This window comes from Dermacentor silvarum, chromosome 4 (genome assembly GCF_013339745.2).
Source record: "Dermacentor silvarum isolate Dsil-2018 chromosome 4, BIME_Dsil_1.4, whole genome shotgun sequence".
Classification (NCBI taxonomy): domain Eukaryota; kingdom Metazoa; phylum Arthropoda; class Arachnida; order Ixodida; family Ixodidae; genus Dermacentor; species Dermacentor silvarum.
The window spans coordinates 16556606-16574313 of NC_051157.2; the positions used below are offsets into that span (position 1 = coordinate 16556606).

Here is a 17708-nt window from a genome sequence, read left to right on the forward strand (position 1 = left end):
TCTATAGTCTATAGGTAGAGTAGCTGCATGTCAAATATGCGATGCCTTTTTTAGAGTACATGTACCCATGTACTCTTACTCATGTACTCTACCGGAGGGAGTATTAGCACAAGAGTAAGTGATCTCTACTCTGTGGAGAGGTAGTAAGTGCAGTTGCGTTAATTTTACTTTATATTGCAGCTTGTTAAAGTAACTGGAGTGGGGCTGATATTACTCTATCGCAGCTGCAGGTTGAGGCAATTTCGCTACTGCTTGTGAAAGGGAATAGTAAATGAATGCAAATTTCAGAAATTGCAAGTGCACGGTTGTCCAACTTTATAGAATCATAGTTATGCCTACGTACGTAGCAGTGGTCATCCAACGATCCCCAGTGCATTGTACGCAACGTGTCAAAAGCCTAAAAGGTAACCCTCAGCTACGTAAAGCTTTCACGTACATGAGAATGCGCGCGCCTCCTCACCCCGTTCAGGCTTTCGACATACGTAGTCTGGACATACATACCCGGGGGAATGAGCACCACCACATAAGTATGCATGAGCATAATTCTTTAAAATTGCGCATCTTGCACTTGAAAATTCTGAAGAGATTTTAATTACTATTCTCTTTTACTGTTCTTTTGCAAACTGGCGAAGCTCCATCAAGGTCATAAATACAACAAAAAGCGCTCGAAATACTGAATAAACAAACAGTATTCTTATCAAAATCAGTTAAAATGTAACATAACTCAAAGCATTTTCACACTTTATGGATGTATGGAGGGTGTTTGGTTGTCGCATGGCTAACACCCTCAAGTTTCAGGGGTAAGAGCGAATCGTTGGTGATGACCAATGAAGTTTTCTTGTTTGCCGGCCGACTTGCTGGCGCAAGTAAAAATTATCATAGCTGCAGTACACTACACAAAAAGTGCATTAAATAAATTTTCAAACCTGTCATTGTGAAATTCGCTTGTCAAATATTTCTCTGGGCTCAAGGTGGTCAGAATAATTACACTGTTTTCAGTACCCTCTTAAGTTAAGGCACACATAGAGGTAATTAAGGCACTCTAGCCCACAACCTTTGGTGGTAGTCGAACTCACGACCTTTGGTGTTAATTAGGGCGAAGGTAATTAAGGTACAGTTAATTAATGTAAAGTTAATTGAGGCACTTGAACCCACGACCTTTGGGAGACAACAAGTAATAGGAAGTAACAACGCATTCGGCTGAGAATGGCAAGTAATTTAACGAATGTCTTGTGAGCGCACAGGTTTTCGCCTTCATCCTCTTGGCGTATGCTAAAGTGACTCAACTTTTTAACACGTCAATACCATGCTGTGCCCCGACCAGTTTAAAAGCCGCGAACTGCGCTTTCTCACAGGCTGCCTCTCCCTGTCTGTGCCATAGTTGCGCTTCGGCTGCGACAGGTGGCGCGGCCCTCGCTGGCAACGCTCATGCGCTGATAGTTGCGGGCACTACTGTGGTGCGCTCATGTTTCCCTCTCATCTTACTTGTGTGTTGTTTATGCTTGCTTTCCTGTATTTATTTATTTATTTATTTATTTATTTATTTATTTATTTATTTATTTATTTATTTATTTATTTATTTATTTATTTATTTATTTATTTATTTATTTATTTATTTGATTTATTTATATCTTTATGTACTCTTGTTTTCGCCCATCGTGGTTAGGGCATGCAGTTGACATGCCTGCCCGTTGCAAAGGCTTTGCAACGCATTACATCATCATCATCATCATCATTAAATCCACTGTCAGAAGCGTATAGTGCTTGTTCAGTCGTACAACTTTCACGGCTTTCCAATATCGCTTAAAAGAGAAGCCGTTTTCGCTCGGCGATCGCACCTGCCGCTGAGGTATAGTATAAGAAGGCACTCAGTACCTTGGGGCCTATTTCGGGAGTTTTTGGTGCTTTTGCCACTTTTACTCGACAGACGCAGACGCGAACGTGGCCGCGGACTGGGCGACGTTGCTGCAACACTACCTGGATATGGAGCAGCCGGTCGACGCTGTCTTCTTCATCTACGTCTTCGTCGATAAAACTCTGGAGAGAACACACTCCAAGACTAGGACTCCGGTCTTCGAGCCGAAACGCACCGAAGGTGTGTGTACAAAGCACAGTAGAAAACATGTGCTGGAAGGTCACTCTAAATGAGGCCTACACTCGTTATCTATTGTCTGACTGGGAAAAAGGGGTGAAATGATGCCCAGGGTGCAACTTGTCCCATGACAGCGAATCATGGACAAGCTCCAGTAATTTTTGCAGCGAAACCGCTTGCCAATTTCCGCTCATGTTACACACAGAGATAGCATGTTGCAGTGGGTTCTATTTTATACTACTTCTGCCAGCATTACTTGCCTGTATTGTTCACAAAAATGTCGAAGAGTTCGTCGTCTCTGACGACGTCGTTAAAAAAAAAAATCCATTTCGATGCAGCGGAACGGCGGCATCATTGCAGTTAAAGATTAAACTGTGTTGTGGCCTTCACCACCCCAAAACTTCACGGTTGTTTACCAGAGACGCCGTAGGGAAAGCTCTGAATTAATTTTGGCTATACATTAAGTGCACGTATACCTAAGATCGCGATTGTTCTTGCATTTCCCCCTCATCGAAATGCAGCTGCCGCCGACTCACTGGCTACAACTCGCGACTTGCATATATGTTAAGAAACAGTGATTTTTTTTCTTGATTAGTCGATTATGCATTTCGATTTCTCGTGCAAGTAATGTCCGCCCCTTTGAGTAATCCAGCTCAGTGACTAGAATTACGCAATCTGCCACAGGCGATTTTTTAAATATCTGGACGACTATATCTATATTCCATATCTTCGATCTCGTAAACGTCCAATAAAGGTGACGTTAATCATCTGCATGTTTTGCTGTGAAGCCTGTTCCGCTCCTATCTATGAGCACTGACAATGCTGCGTGCCCTAACTTCCCCCTCCTCATCTGCACCTCTCTCTTTTCTCTTCTTTCTCTCTTTTCAACCCGTTATCCCTTCCCCCAGTTCAGCATAGCAAACCGGACATGCGTCTGGTTAACCTCCTTGCAGTTCCTTCCGTCTCTCTCTCTCTCTGTCTCTCCCTGTATGGACTAAAATAAAAGCACCTGGTATACGAGGTGCTCGTTTGCATAATGGCAGAGTGACTCTATGTAATCATGTACGCACATTCCGGAAACAGCGGTGGTGTCTTTCTTGAACGGTAGGCCATATTAAAGATTTAGTTCAGAGACGTCAATTACGGCGACTTACAGTTGTCATTGGCAACGTTGAGGCCACGCCCAGACAGGCGCTATACGGACGGCTGAAAACGACAGTACCAATAAAACCAGCTCTTTGGGTTGTTTTTGCGATAAGCGCGTCTCAGTGCACAGTGCCATCAAATCCGTCACCGAGAAGCTCAGGCGCAACGTCGAAGCTGATTTGGCCAAGTACGACACCGCCATAGTCAAGCGAAACAAACTGCGGACGGAATTGGGCGTGTTAACCACGCCTCGCAGCCAGTTCACCGCCGACGATTGCTCCATGAAGCTCAGCGTGCGCATACCACGCTTAGTAGTGGACGCCGGCAAGGATTACTTCGAGGACCGAATGCCCAGAAGCAACGCGGACCCTTACACTGTTTGCGAGATGTTCGTCAGGACCGTGTGCCTCGAGTGACCGACATCTCTGGCGTCGCCCTGCGACCGCATTTGCCGCCTTTCTAAAGCGCTTACTCTGATATCGCAGACGATTTATGGCGACCTCTCATAAACGTTCAATAAGGGTACATGTTATGCATCATCTGCTTGTTTTGCCGTGCAGCCTCCCCCACTTCTGTGTAGAGCACTGGAAATACTATCGTTCGTTTGTTTTCCCTTTGTATCATACCCACTATGGAGGGATTGGCCAAGATGCGGATGGAATTAGAAGGCGATTAGTAATTTAAAAAAATACAACTGAGATAATTGAAAAAGAATCAAAAGAATAGAGGATAAGAAATAATTATAAGTTTTAGTAACAATCTTTTGGAAACAACTATAAACTCTTCAACAGCTGGGCAAGCATCCTTGTGACATTTCCCAAGAGACGAGACTCTGAGAGAAAAAATTTCAGGAATTGCAAAATTCGCTCAAAATTTTCGAAATGTTTCTAAAATGCTTTTCCTTGCATGTGTAAATTGGTCACTTGTCTCATCTTCACCAGAGAACAGACACAGCGAGGAAGGAGCCAGACCAGGATAACATTTTAAGGAAAGTATTCGACAGCGTAATCGAGTGAAAGTTACGCCACTTTTACGAATTTGAAAGAAATTTCGGCGCCAAGGGAGTAGTAGGTGCCGGGGCTCTGCAAAATTAGTTATAGCGGGGTTTAAAAATCAAGCTTGATAGCATGTGACCTGAATCTAGCTGTAGTAATGTATGCTGACACTGGAAGTACCGAGAGAATTGGGTCACTGAGACACGCTCTGGCCAGGCTATCTGCCATTTCACTCATAAATAATCCCTTATGTCATAAATAATCCCTTATAAATAATCCCTCATAAATAATCAAGAGCAGGGGGAAAATGTCAATACCCGACTTTTCCTCCCATTTTGATGCATCTGTAGCAATGATAGTATCTATCACTAGGCCCGTTATATGACCCTGTAACAAGCCATTTAAAATGCTGTAGGAAAGATGTTTAGCATTACGTGGACAGATATCAAAAATTAGTTCTAGCTATTCTCGCGCAGCCTCTAATAATTCGTATCTCACTGATGCGTATACATGTTCAAAGGTTCAACCAGATTCTGTGCGAAGACAACCTGTGGTGTGTGAAATGTCGGCCAAGCTGTCATTGAAACGATATAGTTCTCTAATTTTCTGTGAAAACCAATTTTTCATAAATGAACATGACATTATCCTCACAGTGATTTACAGTTTAAACCGAAATCTTTGAATCCTATAAATAGTCATAGCGGGTACACTATAATTTATTGTAATTATTTGCACGTATACGCATACCTGTCCAACCGATGAGCTGCGACTCCCTCTGCCGTACTTCTTTCTGGGGTTTTACGTGCCAAAACCAGTTCTGATTATGCGGCACTCCGGTGTGGAGGACTCCGGATTAATTTTTACTGGAGCCCTCCACTACGATCAACATTAATCCGGAGCCCCCCACTAAAGTTGGCGGCACGTGGTGAACGCAATGCCTACAGGAAATGCAGATGTACTTATAGGACGTGTTCTACCTCTTCACTGCTTCCGGTGGAAGCAATATCGTTGGCGAAATTCACTGACAACAACAATCGTCAATGCCCCGCACGTTGGCCAACACAACTTGTTGCGCAATGGTACATTCCATGGAAAACTTTTTTTTTTTTTTTTTGCACCTCGTAGCTCTCGGCTATCGGGTAGCAGTTTCTCTGCGAACCGTGCACCGAATGCTTTCCGATAGGCCGGCTTCTATATAATTGACTTTGTATCGGAGCATCCGCTACCGGTGAGCAAATATTGGTGCTGGCGGCCTGTACTCATGTTTCAAAAGGCCATGTATAGCGTTCGCGCAGTGAATTAAACATTAAATATGAGATTTGAAGTTCCGAAACTGCACAGTGAGCTGTGAGGGCGCCGTAGTGTGTGTGTGTGTGTGTGTGTGGGGGGGGGATGAGAATAATTTTGACGCTTTGGTGCTCGGTGACGTTCACTGAAGCTTTTTTTTTTTTTTTTTTTTTGCATTTCGCCCTCCATCGGAATGCGCCCACCGCGGTCGGATTCGACACCATGACCGCGTGCTCAACAGCCCAGTGCCACATCAACTGAGTTACCACGGTCAGTCCGCGCACACTGGAATGGAGCGCAGTCTACCATAGCATCTGTAGAAAACAGATGGAGTTAAATAAACGTGGCCAGCCAGTATAGGCAAAGATACGACGACGACGTTGAAGCACGTAGGTGCTACGCCATTGAGTTTTTGCCCGTTGCCGCCGTCTAAGCATCCACAGCACGGCTAACTATGGCACAAGGTGTGCTTATGCTCATGTTTCCGAGCCGGGCAAGAAACTACATATGCACTCCCGATGCTCGTACTGAAAATAAATTTTCGAACACTTCACGCCGTTATGTATCAGCTGTGCACGCCGTGCTGTTGGCTTCCAACGCCGTGTCACGTGCAGGCTATTAATGCTGATAAAGTACAGGTGGAGTGTACATTAGCTGTACGTGCAAACTTTGCTGCAACTATTAAGATGCTTATTACTTGCACTAACGCAGTGCAATCGTCCCACGCGACCTTTCTAGATGCTGTTTTCCAACAAATTAATTTCAATTTAATGAGCATTAGTCACTCCTGCTGGCATGTATTTCTGTCCTATAGTTCAGCTGACAACAGCGCTGATTTCTCGGGAGGCGTTGATAACGCATCTTGCATTTTTTTTTTAATGCTTGGAGAGGCAAAGGCACCCATGCCTGCGCACCGCATGAGCACGCGCACGCCACACGCCCCGATGTACTGCTTACAACTACCGTTAAATATACGTTTAAAAAGGGGTGACCCAGACGCACGAGCGAAAAACAACTTAACCAACGTTTCGCCCGTAGATTTGACTTTCCGCTGCGGAAGATCGAGCTCACGGCCGAAACGTTAGTAAACCAGCTTCGTTCTCTCCGTTTTTTTTTTTTTTTTTTTTTTTCAGTATTTTTTTTGCTCTTTTTTTTTCTAGATATATGTATGTTGAGCGATGCTTTGTGCCCCCTGCTGTACGCATGCAATGTATTTCCGGCTGCATATGACTAAAAGCGCAACCTCGGGCGAGCAGAAACAAGCTCTGATGCATTTTTTTTTTTTTCCGCGGCATGACATCGATTAGAACTGTCCGAAATTGTGGGTTTTCAGAAACAGCTGAGCCTCAATGGTGTATTGCACAAAATTTGCTTCTAATAGACTGGCTACATTTGCAGCTCTTGAGACAGCTATGTACCGCCATCTACAGACTGTTGAATGTGGCGAGTGCAAGGATGAAATAAGGTGCTCGCACATATAGTCTTCTTCTAAAGCGCAAACGATTCACTGTCAAAGAAAATAAGCCGACTGTATAAGCGCTCACTTTGCTTCTTTTCCTCGTCGTTTGCACTGTAAGAAGCCGACGACCCACCACACTACACCATTTGGAAAGTGTGAAAGTATCAGCTCTTGCGAGTGTTGCCCAACGTCGTAGGCGCAGCTAGCTAACGGCGATCGAGACTCTCCGCCAACAGCAGCATCGACGAAGCAGACTAAGAATCAACGTAAGATGTGGTGCCGTGGCTCGAACACATGCTCGCCGATAGATGGGCGAATATATGGTGCAATTAGTGCCTCGAATGCTTCCCTTCTCAGAAGCATCAATATCAGTTGCGGAGAGACGTCATGCTCTAGCAGCGCATCATTGCTCCATAGCTTCGAGGTGTCCATAGCTGTCAGAAAGGACTCGTTATGAATGCCCAACACGCACTGATCAACCGTTGTACCTTTGTCTCAGCGAATAAGGAAAAAGAAAACGGCATCCTTCCCTGCAATTTTTTCAGTATACCAAGGACCGCGGACTGTCATGTATATATATACCAAGCCCGAATGCTTGTCGCCTGGGCTCGACACCCTGCATTATTTCGGCGAAGAGAAATCAGTCCCGAAGAGGAGGAGGAGCAGAAAGACAAGAAAGAAAAAATATGAGAAAGGCAGGGAAGGTCGACCAGACGCACGTCCGGTTAGCTACCTTACGCAGAAGTAGGATTAAGGTACGGAAAGGAAGTATCGAGCGAGCGAAGCATTAGCAGTGCGAACACGACCGCTCACTTTATAGTGATCCACGAATTTCTTATTAACTTGTAAATAAGGCATTGCAGGATTAGTTGTTTCAACGTTTTCTTTACTACCTGTCTGCCTCGTTCTGCCGAATGCCTATTACAGGAACAATAGCTTCCAAAAGTTGTAAGCCACTGAACAATTGTCTCAAGATTTTCTACTCTAAAGGAATTTGTGTTGCACAGAGGGAGCAATACTTTATGGGAACACCTGAGCGCATGGTTCGCTAAGCGCCAACGTAAGCACCTTTGTACGCATTGCGTGTCAGCACGACTTGCCGCGAAGGTAAATTCACTCGTTCTCAGCAAAACCTGCTCGGCTGTTTAGTTTTCGACGAACAACCGCGAACATCGCACATCGCATAAAGAAGAACAGACAAGCAGGCGGTTTTTCGGTGACGCACAAAGAATTTCGCTTGCCAACGGAAAATGCGTCGGGCGCCGTAGCAGACAGCGCGGAAAAAAAAAAAAAAGGAGCGCTTGCAGGGTTTTCTGCGCCAGCGCAGTGCTACTTCAGTTGGTTTCCGCAACTCGCGAAGCTCTAGGCGACTTGCAATGTCTAACCAAGAACAGGCAAGCACAGTGTCCTCTAATGTAACAACCTCGTCGGCGCAACACGCATTCAAACTCAAGAGCTGCTATCGTTAGGTAGCTTCAATGCCATTACGCACCACAGACAAATGTACCACGTACGGAAGACCCTTCCTTTCGCCTTATTGTAGCTTCGATAATGTTAGCGGCTGTTCGCTACGTAACGTAACAACTGCATAAAAAGCGTGCTTACCTTTCATTTTCCTTAGAAGCATGAGAAAGTTATCCTGCTGCCCCTCCTCGTGTTGACCCAGCATAGAGCCGTGCATAACGCCTTGTGGCCTTTACTTCTGTTTTCCATGATTTGCTGAACCATTGACCGATACAGAAACAAAATCATGCAGCGCACAGCAGACGGCACGTGTGCAGACAGTGCCAGGAGCAGACGAACAGAACGGCAGCTGAAGGGATAGCTGCAATAGCGCCGCCCGTTGGCGCAACAAATGCAAATCCCCCCCCCCCCCAAAAAAAAAAAATGGCCAGAAAGGGAAAATACAAGGAAACATATTTTCTAACACCTAATTCCGCGATATTGCTTTAATTATTTGTAGGTTTAGAATATAGAGGCAAATTTGCAAAGTGCACTTAATTTTCCGATGGCCACCAGAAACATGGCGACATTGTTTTCTAGATACCGAAAATAGCCCAGCTTTCCACCTACTGCTTAAGGCTTCCGCTATCTCTTTATTGGTAGTTATAAATGCGGTGGTGGGCACTATATCAGCAACTTTTAGACATTTCACAAGCAACCGAAACATGATCGCTGATACCTGGTAGTACAAGATTAGAACACGTTGCTTCAGAGACGTCAGTAAATAATAGAGAGTTTTAGAGTAGGGGACCCGAGCAGCTTGGGGACCCAAGCAATATGCGGGCCGCAAGTGCGCAGGCGCTGCACCTAAGCCAGTCTTGGGTTCTTGCGGGTTGTTTCTTCAGCTTCAAATAAGCTAGCTACCTTGTGTAAAGCCACTACCCCATTCAGGAGAAAAGGCCGGTGTGCGATAATAATCACAAAGTGCATCGGATGAGCTGCAGGGGTGGTCTATCGTATTCCGCTGTCACGCGGTAGATGCTACGTAGGCCAAACCAGAAGATGCATCTTAAGAGAGCACAGAAATAAGGTACAAAGTCTATCGGGTTATGGTTTTCTTGCTTTGAATTGCAAAACCTGTGCATGTCGCCCTCTTCTAGATGACACCGCTATTATAGAGAGGGATAAGCGCGAGTGCGTAAGATTAATAATAGAAACTGAGCAAATCATCTCGGCCGCTGACCAATGTATCAGCAAACCGTCACTATCATTGTCCGCGAGAGAGATTATTTGCGCATGCCATAAAAGCTGACCGCATTTGCAATGTATCATTCAGCAATTTATTTATGTTTTCTTGATGTACCGGTTTTAGATTGTTTTCATTCCATTATGCATGTACGTATCTTCCAGGGCGATATTGCTGCGCACGTGGCTTTTTTGGTGTATAAGTACAACCGATCGGAAATAAATTTCGTTGTTGATAGTAATTAGCGCTTGTCTTCATCTTCGTTTCTTCTGGTGTCCGTGTTTTTCTGTGCTACCCAGATACCATTCAATGTAGAAAGAGGATTTGGGCTCATCTAATCAATTTCTGGCACAATGACTACTGCAGTTCACCGATGGTCCTCAGTCCCCAGCGGCTGCGGAGCACCGGACCAAGACGGCGGTCAGATCTGCGACCCTGCAGAGGGTGCTAACAATCTCTGGATCTGGACAGGTCGCCACTGGAAATTGAACCTGGCAGACATCATGCTTGAAAAGCTTGCCGCCCTTTATACGTAATGCCTCACGACTTCAAGTGTACCAGAGAACTGGAAGAATGCCAACATTATACTAATACATAAGAAGGGAGACGTTAAAGAATTGAAGAATTATAGACCCATTAGCTTGCTTTCAGTATTGTATAAAATATTCACCAAGATAATTCCCAATCGAATCAGGGCAACACTTCAGTCAACCAACAGAACAGGCTGGCTTCAGGAAGTGGTATTCTACGGTGGATCACATCCATGCCATCCATCAAGTATTCTATCAATCTGCGGAGTACAATAAACCTCTCTATATGGCTTTCATAGATTATGAAAAGGAATTTGATTCAGTAGAGATACCAGCAGTCATAGAGGCATTGCGTAATCAAGGAGTATAGGAGGCATGCGTGAATATCTTGGAAAATATCTACAAGGATTGCACAGCAACCTCCGTTGTCCACAAGAAAAGTAGAAAGTTATACCTATCAAGAAAGGGGTCAGGCAAGTAGACACAATCTCTCCAATGCTATTCACTGCATGCTCAGTAGAAGTGTTCAAACTCTTAGACTGGGAAGGCTTAGGAGTGAGGTTCAACGGCGAATATCTCAGCAACCTTCGGTTTGCAGATGACATTGTCCTATTCAGCAACAATGGGGACGAATCACAACAAATCATTGAGGACCCTAACCGAAAAAGTGTAAAAGTGGGGTTGAAGGTTAATATGCAGAAGACAAACATAATGTTCAACAGCCTGTAAAGAGAACAAGAATTCAGGGTCGCCAGTCAGCCTCTAGAGTCTGTACAGGACTTCGTTTATCTAGGTCATTTACTCACAGGGGACCCTGATCATGCGAAGGAAATTTACAGAAGATTAAAAATAGGTTGGAGTGCATACGACAGGCATTGCCAAATCCTGACCGGGAGCTGAAAAAAAAAGAAGTGTACAATCATTGCATTCTATCTGTGCTAACATATGGAGCAGAAACTTGGAGGTTAACAAAGGAGCTCGAGAACAAGTTATGGACCGCACCAAGAGCGATGGAACGAAAAATGTAAGACGTAACGTTAAGAGACAGGAAGAGAGTGGTGTGGGTCAGAGAGCAAACGGGGATAGCGGATTTTCTAATTGGCATTAAGAGAATGAAATGGAGCTGGGCAGGCCATGTAATGCATAGGGTAGATAACCGGTGGACCATTAGAGTTACAGAATGGGTGCCAAGAGAAGGTAAGCGTCGTCGAGGACGGCAAAAACTAGGTGGAGTGATGAGGTTAGGAAACTTGCAGGCGCAAGCTGGAATCAGCTAGCGCAAGACAGGGGTAATTGGAGATCGCAGGGAGAAGCCTTCGTTTTGCAATGGACGTAAAATTAGCTGATGATGGTGATGAATAAATTTCTGGGAGATCAAATTAACCCCCCAACAACCACGTAGTCAGACCTCGCAATTTCTATCGCCGAACTTAGCTCGCATATTACTTTTATCTAACTTACGTGGGAGGGTGGTAAAAGGAAGAAAACTGACAATTTCGCGTTCTGCGGTTTTGTCAAGGCCCAAATAACAGGCATATCAAGCGAACAAGAAAAAAAATCGGGCATGGGAATAAATACGTGATAACAATAAATGAAATAATAAAAAGAAGAAACAAAGAAGTCGGAGTGCTTTCTGAATTTTAACATCAGCAGATTTTAAGACCGACTGGCAGAGCTGTGTCACTTTCTGCTCGGCTGACTGGAAAAAAAGTTATGTTTAACATGGTCTACTGTGCCATAGAAAAATACATCACACCACCTACTGCGGTTTTCCAAATCATCAACTTTACACGAAAGAGAACTGAGCGTTGTTTGAGGCGCATCACAACATTTTTTTTTTTTACACTCCGCGGCAGCCCTGGTGAGCTCTTCAAGCTTACCCACTACTGATTACAACATTTTCATCCTATTTTTAAAGACGATAGTCTTTTTTGGTTCGACATCGCATTCTTGCTCTTGGCTTTGTTCAGCTCAATAGCAGTTCTTTATTTCCTTGTGTCAATTCAAAAGCAGCCGTAACAAGACATCATCGGGACCTGGATTTCGTTTCATGTCACCCCATATACGCAAGAGCAAAAAATAAATTCATAAATAAAAATGCGAACCCACGAAACAACACGAAACGCCATCGCCAAGAGCACACATTTTTGTCAGTGTTATCTAACGCTTAGAAGGAGGACACATGGGGTGGAACCGGCATAGCAAGGGCAAAATGGTCGCAACAGAAATAACAACTAACCTTACTTTTCTTTCATTTACAACATTTCTGCTGACTTTAGAATAAAGCCATAAGTAGGAGTGGGCAGGAGGGACAATGTCTCTGTGATTAAATAATATATCAGCCTGTAATTTTACACACTGAATAGTGAACATTAAGGAACTGCTCCAAACCCACAAGTGAGAACAGAATTGTGAAATTCAATACACAAGTAAAATTGCACTTTATATGATATACGTTGAAAGACGCGCTAACTTCATAACAAAAAGACAGTGCAAAAGACAATCAAGACAGTGCAAAAAAAAAAAAAAGATTATACATTTTTTAGCTGCGATAAAAATGAAACCACCCACCCCATCACCAGCGACACCATTTCGCTCACGTACAGCTCACGGGAAAAAACCCCTTGTAGGCGTTGGTCATACAAAAAGTTTCTTAGAATTATACGCCCCCGGTGGGTCGTCGCGTAACTTTTTTTATGTATGCAGTGGGATCAATGTCAAGCTTACCATGATAGAAAGGGGAAAAAAATGCCATCCATTCGATGGCAGGATACGTAGGAAATGCCTACGGGTTTCCTTTGCAGCTCATTTATTGCTTTGTAGCTCATTTATAGCTCATTTGAACCTGCATCAAGAAGAGCGAATGCGTGATTAACTCAGCTATTGCCGCGCCGGTTCCACGCCCCAAATTAAGGGCGAAATGACACTTCCCGGCTTTTGTAGCCTGAAGTGGTCTGGTTCTTGATCTTGTGGTTTGCCTATCGATGCCGGGCAGCGTCCGTAGGTAGCGGTCAAGCACCCGGCCGCCGTGGTTGCTTAGTGGCTATGGTGCTGGGCTGCGGGATCAAATCCCTGCCACGGGGGACGCATTTCGATGGGGGCTAAATGCGAACACAAGCATGTACTTATATTTAGGTGCACGTTAAAGAACCCCAGGTGGTCTAAATTCTGCCGGAGTCCTCCACTACGGCGTGCCGCATTATCCGATCGTGGTTTTGGCCCACAATATAAAGCGCCCAAGCACACCGCCTCGTCGGTTTCCGTTCCGTCATCAGTACCCCACGGCGGTATGCAGAACGATTCGTCGCCATCCATCGATGAAAATTTATATAATCCGTACGGGTATCGACCAAGCGCTGGTTTACTGCTCGCACATCTGAGCATGTCCTGCACCAAGAAGAGCGAATGCGTGAGTGACGCAACCAATGCCGCAAGGCTCCACGCCCCCCCCCCCCCCCCCCCCACCCTTCTTGAAAGCAAATGTCCATCAAAGAAAATTAAAACAATAGTTTTCCATTTATGCTTGGTCATGGAGAATACATTAGTACGAAGGAAATAGTGTAATGATAAGCGCTTAAAATTTATATTAGTGTGCGAATTAATTATTTAATTATTGATTTGCTGAACTATCCACAACCGAAAACTCCCTTCAGCCTATCAATAACGCTAGTATGGACTCTACATTGGATTCTCAACGCTTAAACAGTTTCTAGACGTCAAATTTAGCGCCTATAGAAAAAAAAATTCAGATGAGATGTTGGGTTTTGTGGGGCTAGAGTTATTTAGCGTGCACTGAAAGCGCGACACACGCGAGTTCTTATATTCCGCCCGAATTAGAATGCTACCGCCGTGGCCGGGAATAGAAACGTTGACCTCGTGCTCAGCTATAAAGCCACCACGGCCCATCATCGCGGAAAAGGAAAACGTCGTTGACAAGGCCAGACCTTTCAACCATGTACGGTTAGACGTTTAACCTTACTTGCGATGCCCTTGACAGCTATAAAGGTCCCTTCGATGTGCACATCTGTATACGTAGTATGTTCTTTATAGGTTGCGTTCAACTCGCATTAGGCTGCGTGCCCCGCACCAAGAACACCGGATGCAATGTGTTCCCACGTGGAGCAATAAATCTGAAGTAAAGCCACGGCCGCTACATCACCGCGTATGGTTCTGTTCGGCATTGACGAGTTGGATTTTTATGATAAGGCTCAGACGACGAATAACAAGGCCAAAATTGACGGAACAGTGAAAACGCACTACAATAGTATAACGTTAAACTGAGCCGCTATTCTGGACATTCCGCCATTTTCTTCGAAGCGTGACGTACGCGCGACGCTTACAAAATGGCGCCGATAGCCCCGATTTGCTTTCGTAACATGACGCAAATTTGACGTTTCGCCTAAGAAACTGTAATGTAGGCATTGAACATAGCGTGGTTGATAAAGCAAAACAGTTTTCCTCCCCAGCAAAAATAAAGCAGCTAGCTCAAAGGGTACGATTATTCCATCAAAATCGTTTCTCGCTTCCGTCGTCTGCATGCGCGCAGACTGTCGTCTGCTTCATTAGCTAGGGTGCGTGTCCTCGGGAAATTGAATGAGTCATCGTATATTGGCGCCCACGCGCTTGCTTTCTACCTTGAGACAATATACGCGACCTGCCAGTGATGAGCCGCTATTCTGGACATTCCGCCATTTTCTTCGAAGCGTGACGTACGCGCGACGCTTACAAAATGGCGCCGATAGCCCCGATTTGCTTTCGTAACGTGACGCAAATTTGACGTTTCGCCTAAGAAACTGTAATGTAGGCATTGAACATAGCGTGGTTGATAAAGCAAAACAGTTTTCCTCCCCAGCAAAAATAAAGCAGCTAGCTCAAAGGGTACGATTATTCCATCAAAATCGTTTCTCGCTTCCGTCGTCTGCATGCGCGCAGACTGTCGTCTGCTTCATTAGCTAGGGTGCGTGTCCTCGGGAAATTGAATGAGTCATCGTATATTGGCGCCCACGCGCTTGCTTTCTACCTTGAGACAATATACGCGACCTGCCAGTGATGAGCCGCTATTCTGGACATTCCGCCATTTTCTTCGAAGCGTGACGTACGCGCGACGCTTACAAAATGGCGCCGATAGCCCCGATTTGCTTTCGTAACGTGACGCAAATTTGACGTTTCGCCTAAGAAACTAATGTAGGCATTGAACATAGCGTGGTTGATAAAGCAAAACAGTTTTCCTCCCCAGTAAAAATAAAGCAGCTAGCTCAAAGCGTACGATTATTCGATCGAAATCGTTTCTCGCTTCCGTCGTCTGCATGCGCGCAGGCTGTCGTCTGCTTCATTAGCTAGGATGCGTGTCCTCGGGAAACGTAATGAGTCATCGTATATTGGCGCCCACGCGCTTGCTTTCTACCTTGAGACAACATACGCGACCTGCCAGTGATGATCAGCGCACGCTCTAGGCCGCGTTATCGCTATCTCGTGATCCGAAAGTGACTCAGCCCGACTCGTCTGGCTGAGAAGCGGCCGAATATCATCGATAGCGTTGCGCGCGCCACAGGTATCCGCTTGAGCGACGCAAACGCCGGCACTGCCATCTCGGGCTCTATTCTGGACACGCATGGCGGCTGCACGGCCGCCATTATCCGCCATCTTGGCTGTCTCATTGGCTGTCCAGAGGTCACGTGTTTCGAAATTTGTGCCGGGAAACGGAAGTTTTGCAAAATGCAATTTTGTGTTTTCGTCAGAATGACGAAGCGTGACGTGGAGCTGCAAGTTTTATCGACTAATACTTTTTTGAGGTCCTTGGCACCTATATTGCGACTTTAGCACTTCAAAAAGAAAGTGGACGGTAGCGTGCAGAAGCTTGTGCAATGCATCTGCAATTTCGCGAATATGTGGTGGCGTTCCAAGATAGCCGGCATGTCAGCTTGTTCATTGGCTGAAGGAATATCCCGTGAGGAGCGTCACAGGAAGGGCCGTTTCGTAAACGTCAATTTGACGTTGCGTGACGTTGCGCTGGGCCGCCATTGCAGAGATTTTCCGCCATAATTTGTGGTGCGACGAGCCGCGCGAATTATGGTAATGAGCGGCCATATGCAATGGCAGTGGAGAGGCATGCGTATCGCCGCATTTTCCCTGTCATTTCGGGCCATAAAAATCTTTTGTTCACAACGCGTGTTCATAGCATTTGCATCGCTCTCGGGTGGTGTTGGCATTTGTGTTTTGCACCATAATTTTTATTAAAAACACGTTTATTTGAAATAATATTGGTTGAAAGTAGCAAACTGTCTGCGACTTTTTGCACTTTTCACTATTGCGTTTGTATTGTAATCAATATTACTGACTTTTCGCGTCATCAAAGGCTATGGCAACGGTGACTTTTTAATTTACAAAAATAAACGTACGCAAGACGGCGCCTTGAAGTTTCCTCTCGCGGTGCGAGTAGGCAGCGAAGTGCACAAGAGATGGCAGTGCCGGCGTTTGCGTCGCTCAAGCGGATACCTATGGCGCGCGCAACGCTATCGATGATAGTCGGCCGCTTCTCAGCCAGGCGAGTCGGGCTGAGTCACTTGCGGATCACGAGATAGCGATAACGCAGCCTAGAACGTGCGCTGATTATCACTGGCAGGTCGCGTATGTTGTCTCAAGGTAGAAAGCAAGCGCGTGGGCGCCAATATACGATGACTCATTCCGTTTTCCGAGGACACGCATCCTAGCTAATGAAGCAGACGACAGTCTGCGCGCATGCAGACGACGGAAGCGAGAAACGATTTTGATGGAATAATCGTACGCTTTGAGCTAGCTGCTTTATTTTTGCTGGGGAGGAAAACTGTTTTGCTTTATCAACCACGCTATGTTCAATGCCTACATTACAGTTTCTTAGGCGAAACGTCAAATTTGCGTCACGTTACGAAAGCAAATCGGGGCTATCGGCGCCATTTTGTAAGCGTCGCGCGTACGTCACGCTTCGAAGAAAATGGCGGAATGTCCAGAATAGCGGCTCTCTTGTGCACTTCGCTGCTTACTCGCACCGCGAGAGGAAACTTCAAGGCGCCGTCTTGCGTACATTTCTTCTTGTAAATTAAAAAGTCACCGTTGCCATAGCCTTTGATGACGCGAAAAGTCATTAATATTGATTACAACTACAAACGCAATAGTGAAAAGTGCGAAAATGTCGCAGACAGTTTGCTACTTTCAACCAATATTATTTCAAATAAACGTGTTTTTAATAAAATGATGGTGCAAAACACAAATGCCAACACCACCCGAGAGCGATGCAAATGCTATGAACACGCGTTGTGAACAAAAGATTTTTATGGCCCGAAATGACAGGGAAAATGCGGCGATACGCATGCCTCACGACTGACACTGCATATGGCCGCTCATTACCATAATTCGCGCGGCTCGTCGCACCACAAATTATGGCGGAAAATCTCTGCAATGGCGGCCCAGCGCAACGTCACGCAACGTCAAATTGACGTTTACGAAACGGCCCTTCCTGTGACGCTCCTCACGG

At 45.4% G+C, this 17708-nt stretch overlaps 1 protein-coding gene and 1 long non-coding RNA gene across 2 annotated transcripts; one reads left to right on the plus strand and one right to left on the minus strand.

Moving 5' to 3' along the window:
- Positions 1-1206: 1206 nt before the first annotated feature.
- On the plus strand, positions 1207-3654 carry LOC119448255 (glutamine synthetase 1, mitochondrial). Its single transcript, XM_049665144.1, has 3 exons — positions 1207-1213; positions 1928-2095; positions 3362-3654. Exons 1-3 carry the CDS (start codon positions 1207-1209, stop codon positions 3652-3654), a joined length of 468 nt encoding a protein of 155 aa, XP_049521101.1.
- An 11208-nt stretch (positions 3655-14862) lies between these two features.
- LOC125945174 (uncharacterized) lies at positions 14863-15634 on the minus strand. Its single transcript, XR_007466672.1, has 2 exons — positions 15603-15634; positions 14863-15218 (listed from the first exon to the last, which is right to left on the minus strand). It is a non-coding gene; the product is annotated as an uncharacterized LOC125945174 (long non-coding RNA).
- Positions 15635-17708: the final 2074 nt, after the last annotated feature.

Coding starts and splice junctions, on each gene's coding strand:
- LOC119448255 (XM_049665144.1), top strand. Junction 2,096..3,361: donor CGAGCCGAAACGCACCGAAG/GTGTGTGTACAA, acceptor AGCGCGTCTCAG/TGCACAGTGCCATCAAATCC.